General features: G+C 46.3%; 1 protein-coding gene across 1 annotated transcript; it reads left to right on the top strand.

Moving 5' to 3' along the window:
• The first annotated feature begins 297 nt into the window (after positions 1-297).
• On the top strand, positions 298-1,303 carry LOC307206663 (olfactory receptor 1f45-like). Its single transcript, XM_079959929.1, has one exon. It carries the CDS (start codon positions 360-362, stop codon positions 1,293-1,295), a length of 936 nt encoding a protein of 311 aa, XP_079816055.1. The 5' UTR covers positions 298-359; the 3' UTR covers positions 1,296-1,303.
• Positions 1,304-6,184: the final 4,881 nt, after the last annotated feature.

The following is a 6,184-nucleotide window of genomic DNA, read 5'->3' as shown; positions in this document are numbered from 1 at the left end:
CTGTTTTAATGTGGGCTTGCAATTCCTCCAACATGATCTTTATTACAAGCTGTCTCAAAAACTTTCTTTGTGGTTATGGGGGGTTGGGTTGTTTTTCAAAGGGAGATTGAAAAATAGCAGGGATGGGAAAGATTAATGATTCAAAAGATGTTGTATCTCCTGTTTCTCTTGCAGAATAATGGTACTCACAATATTTTTTCTGCAATGACTGTGTATCTCCAGCATTCTTTGCCTTGTGTTCATTGTCTTACACTCTCTCTTCTACTTCCCTACATAGGATCATAGAATTGCAGTTGGAAAGGACCCCAAGAGTCATCTAGTCCAACCCTCTGCAAGGCAGGATAGAGTCTTCTAACAGGATGGAGATAGACAACAGGACCACTGTCTCTGAATTCATCCTCCTAGGCATCACGAGCCAGCAAGACTGGAACATGTTGTTCTTCACTACCTTCCTGATTATATACATCATCACAGTGCTGGGAAATCTGACTATTGTACTGGCCATAAGGTTGGATAGCCACCTCCTCCATACTCCCATGTACTTCTTCCTCAGCAACCTCTCCTTTGTGGACATCTGCTTCACAACAACCATCGTGCCCAAGATGTTGGCCAGTACAGTCTCGGGAGTGAGGAAGATCTCATATGGTGGGTGCCTGGCACAGATGTACTTCTTCATTGCTTTTGGCATCAGTGACAGCTTTCTCTTGGCATCCATGGCACTGGACCGCTATGTGGCCATCTGTCGGCCTCTACATTATGCTACAGTGATGAGCAACAGGACCTGCCTACTAATGGTGGCTGCCTCCTGGCTGACCTCTCACCTCCATGCTCTCCTGCACACCCTTCTAACATCCCACCTCTCTTTCTGTGCCTCCAATCAAGTGCCTCACTTCTTTTGTGATGTCTTCCCATTGCTGAAAATCTCTTGCTCAAACACCTATCTGAACACTCTGGTAGTGCACACAGAAGGAGCTCTGATTGTTAATGGAGCTCTAGCATTCATTGTCCTGTCATATACACGCATCCTGATAGCTGTGTTGAGGGTTCCATCTAAGGAGGGAAAGTGGAAAGCCTTCTCCACCTGTGGATCCCACCTGGCTGTGGTGACCCTATTTTATGGCACTGTCATCTGGGTATACTTCCAACCCTCATCCAGCTTCTCAGCTGAGAAGGATACACTGGCTGCCATCATGTACACTGTGGTTACACCCATGCTGAACCCCTTCATCTACACTCTGAGAAATGACAAGATGAAGGAAGCCCTGAGGAAGCTTTTTGGAAGCAAAGTCAACTAAACTCCTAAAGGATGTAAGCCTGTATTTTGTGAATGCCTCTGGTGAATGGGGATGGTTTCTGCCTTCGTGTGGTATCAATGTAGAATCCTTATGATCAGCATTTCACACAGGAAGTGTTGATGAGAATAACTGGTGAAAAGAGAGATAATTGTTTTCATGTGGATCCAAGGGTTTCTGTGTCACAGAATCACAGAATCGTAGAGTTGGAAGGGCCCCCAAGGGTCATCTAGTCTGACCCCCTGCAATGCAGGAATCTCTACTAAAGCATCCATGACAGAAGACCATCCAACCTCTGCTTAGAAATCTCCAAGGAAGGAGAGTCCACCATCTCCCAAGGAAGACCATTCCACTGTCAAACAGCTCTTACTGTCAGAAAGATCTTCCTGATGTTTAGTTGGAATCTCCTTTCTTGCAACTTGAATAAATAATAAATAAATAAATTTTATTTGTATCCCGCTCTCCCCAGCCAAAGCCAGGCTCAGAGTGGCTAACATCATATAAATAAGACAATATGCATAATACAATACAATATGCATATAAAATAACATTCAACATTCATTAAAACAATATAGAATAATATTAAATGTCAGCATTTCAAAATTAAACAGAAATCCACTCAACAGTTACAATAAGTAATTTCTAAACTCCAATCAATAAAATAACAGCAAACCAGAGTGCACAACATAACACAATACAAAATGAGAAGCAGAGACTGGAGGGTGGGGCAAGGCAGGTGGAAGGAGGCCTTGCCTGATGGAGTCTCTGCCCTCACAGTTCTTCCTCCAGGCACAGCTTCCTTATGAGGAGACCCAGGGCCAGGGGGTGGGGCAAGGCAGGTGGAAGGAGGCCTTGCCTGATGGAGTCTCTCCCCTCAGCCATTGGTTCACGTCTTACCCTCTGGAGCAGGAGAAAACAAGCTTGCTCCCTCTTCTATGGGTCAGCCCTTTGTTGTCTTTTGAATTTTCCATGCCAAGAGATGCCACTTCTTAGGCTGACATACTGAATGGCCGACTGTCCAGCCATTCAGTGCATAACTATGGCATATTGATTATAATTGTAAGAATAATGCAGTGGCACATTCACACATGAAGCTCTCCTATCAGGAGGCTGGCCATGTCTCCTACTTTGCAGAGGACTGTCCTCTATTTGAAGGGGTGTCCTGTCCAAGTCCATATTAATGTTACAAAACCATAATAATGGAGAGCTTTGTCTATCTGCACTTAGTAACATCAGGACAGCAGACTGAAGAGGCACACTGGGTATCTGCTCACTGTCTTCCCTCTAATATGCTGGCTGTTTTGCCATAATAACAAACAAGCAAACAAACAAACACTGTCTTCCCCACTATGGTGAAATGTATAGCATTTTTATTTGAATTGTAAGAATTATGCAAATTTAATATGTGCCAGCAAATTTTATGCAAATCTAGGCTGTATCGCGTCTTCATTTTTGGCAATGTTTAAGTAACCACCCTACATATAAAACAGATTTGACTCAAGGTCAGAACCTTTTCCACAACTCCTCCCATTTTTGTAATAGAATTACAGTTGTATAATTGTTTGTCTCCTTGACATCTGGTGGGAGAGCATTCCACAGGGCAGGTGCCACTGCCAAGAAGGCCCTCTGCCTGGTTCCCTGTTCCACTTCCTGCAGCGAGGGAACTGCCAGAAGGCCCTCAGAGCTGGACCTCTGGACCAGAGCTGGATGAGGGGGCAAAGACGCTCCTTCAGGTATACTGGGCCAAGGTCATTTATGGCTTTAAAGGCCAGTACCAACACTTTGAATTGTGCTCAGAAACGTACCAGGAGCCAGTGTGGATCCTTTAGGACCAGTCAGGAGTGCCAGCTTGGCTCCGTAACCGTGGATGCCTGGGGCCATGGGTGCCAGGCAGTGTGCATGGCCCTGGCACCAAAATTTGTGGGTGCCCAGCCCCTTTATGGGGCATTTTGTGGTCCCCAGGGAGCTGGCACCTACGGGAACAGAGTTATATGGTCTCGGTGGCCACTCCCAGCTATCACATTCTGGATTAGTTGTAGTTTCTGAGTCACCTTCAAAGGTAGCCCCACATAGCGCTCATTGCAGTGGTCCAAGCGGGAGATAACTAGAGCAAGAACCACTCTGGTGAGACAGTGCACAGGCAGGTAGGGTTTCAGCCTGCGTACCAGATGGAGCTGGTAGACAGCCACCCTGGACACAGAGTTAACCTGCAAGAACTTGCAAACTAATTTTATTTTATTTTTATTAATCAATCCTGTACATTTTTTTAAATTAGTGGGAGAATAATCATCAGCTGGAAAGCCAAAGGCTTCTGGGCTGGATAACAAGTCCCTCTGAGTGCAGAGACACCAGAACTAGCTAAAGAAACTACAATTGTCCCCAAAGGGGTCTTTTTCAGGGAGTTGCACCAAGGGAAAGGCGTATTAGATCATCTCTCTCCCACGGGAAAAAGATTGAGGCAAATCATGACTTCCAGAGCAGCATAAGAAAGCTTTTAAAAAAGCAGCCTGGGCTGCATCACACAAGAACTAACAAAGACACACGTTCTCTTTCTGCACAGGTATGATGGGAACTGGGAACTAAATAATGGAATCTAGGCCTGTTCTGATCTTTGGTAAGGGTCTCTCCAGCTGTTTTGTGGCTCAGGCTCCCAGAAGACCCAGTCAGAATGGCCAATGGTGAGGGATTATGGAGGCTGTAGTCCAGCAACATCCACCGGTTGAGGAAGACAGCTCTGTTGGGGCAGCTGAAGGGAATGAACTGGCATGTAGGATGCAGTTTGTTGTAGGAACAGAGATATCAGATCAACATTTGTAGTGACCAGTTCCTGACTCTAAACTTAAACACATCCAGTTCTACCTTATAAGATTCCAGAGCCTATTAAAAGCACTTTTGAGTCTTGGCTTTCCTCCACGGGTGTAACCCTCCAGATGTTTTTGGACTTGTATCAGGCACTTGGATAGGGAAACTTTTATTATCTATGGGAGCCTTCACCAACCTGGTACTCTTCAGATGTTGCTGAGCTCCAACTCCCAGCAGAAGGGTTAATGGTAAGGGATAATAGGGGTTGGAGTTCATCAAAATCTGTCAGGCCACAGGTTCTCCACCCTCAGGGACCTCTGCTCAAGTTGCTCCTCTCACCTCCCAACCTTTCCTGCATCCAGTACAAATTCTTTGTCCTTTTCTTCAAAGAATTTACTCTCATCCTTCTCTTTTGACCTTCAATTACTCCCCCCACATCTTCATTTCTGATCTTTTGGAGCAGCTGGTTTGTTGCCAAGACCTCCCAGTCATGAGAAATATAAGAGATTCCCTGCAGGAAAGCACCCTAAGGAAGGGCATGGGGTGTTTTGGGGGGCGGGTCACTTTATTTGTTGTTACATTGGGGCTGGGCATTTCGAACAACCAAATAAACAAAAGGTCAGACTGGTCAAAAACCAGTTAAGTAGTACAGTTATGGCGTGGCCCTCTGATGATGCTTAACCTTGTACTTTTCACCCTTTTGATGAAGCCAGCAACTGCCCAATGGGACCAGAAAAAGCACAATTCTATAAGTAGTTCCACAAATAAGCCATGGTGGTTGTTAGTACCTATTGTTGGTCCCTTCCTTTGATCAGCCTCCCTCATCCTGTCAGTGATTCATGATGGCAGATAAGCTATATTAATAACCTGTCAGCCCACGCCTTTCCCTGCTCTGTCCTGTCACCTAGCTGCCAGCTACAGCTGCAGGTTGGCATTTGCATAATGCAAAGTAGTTAATTTGGACTGTCTCTCAAGCCTGTGGGTTTGTGTGAGTTGTGAGCCTGTGCCACAGCCAGGGAGCACCTTAGCTGGAGGGAAGGAGATGGGTGACTTCCGGCCCATTCCTTCCCTTCCTCCTCATGATCACCAATTCTGCAACAACAAAAAATCCAGGATTAGCGATGCTCCAGACGTTGGTGAGATTCACTTTTCTCTGTGACAGTTGTTGCGTTAGGAAAATGCGAAAGCATTTGTCAAACTAGCAAGAGCCCCTCCTTCCGCCTTGCTCTCTTTTGTGCATTTTCCCATGCCAGATCAGAGCCGTTGTTTCCCTGGTCTGATACTATCTGGCGGAGAGGGAGAGACAAGACCCCTCAGCCTTGCTGAAGTGGTCCAAAGGAAAGCAGAGCAATACATTTGGCACCAGCTTGGCTGCAGGAGTTGTTGGAAAGAGGAGAGGCGTACAAAGCGCCACCCAACAGTCTCAGGGACTCCACTCCGGATTTGTGTAGGGTTTATTCCTTAGCCTTTCCTTCTTCTGAAGATGTCCTGCAAGGCAGCAAAGGTTTAGGATCAGAGTTTTCCTTCTCCTAGATGGGCTACCTTCTTAGGTTGACAAGCACCACCTGTCCCTCACTCCCCTCTGCAGCATGTGCAGAAACTGCCTTCTTAACCATTGGACCCACTTTCAGTATCGTCCGCTCACTCTGCTGGAGCCTGTCTTCATATGCAGGGGAAGTCCCTAACACACTGAGGGTTTGAGACCTATTGGCTCCTCTGACCTGCTTTAGCCAGCCAGTCAACACCATTTCTGGGGTGCAGCCACTGTTGCATGCTGAAAGCTTCTAGGAGCCACAGGTGAGAGCTGAGTGCAGGGTAGGGACCAAAGGTGGACAAACTACCAGAAGGAGCACCATGTGTCCTCCACCAGAGATACTACCTAACGCCCCATACACTCCCTTCCTCTGAATATTGGAGCTGAAACAATGGTCATCCGGTCTCTTTATCTCTATCTTTCATGGCTGAATGAAGGCTGTGGTTCTGAACAGCTCAGTGGTAAATCATGCCCAGGGCTATGAGCTTCTATTTACTCTTAGTGGAAGAGAATGCAGCATCCTCCTTGAGGAATGTCTGAGCATGTAGGGTTGAGC

Source organism: Podarcis cretensis (genome assembly GCF_951804945.1).
Source record: "Podarcis cretensis genome assembly, chromosome: 17".
Taxonomy (NCBI): Eukaryota; Metazoa; Chordata; class Lepidosauria; order Squamata; family Lacertidae; genus Podarcis; species Podarcis cretensis.
This window is presented reverse-complemented; position numbering and strand designations above follow the sequence as displayed.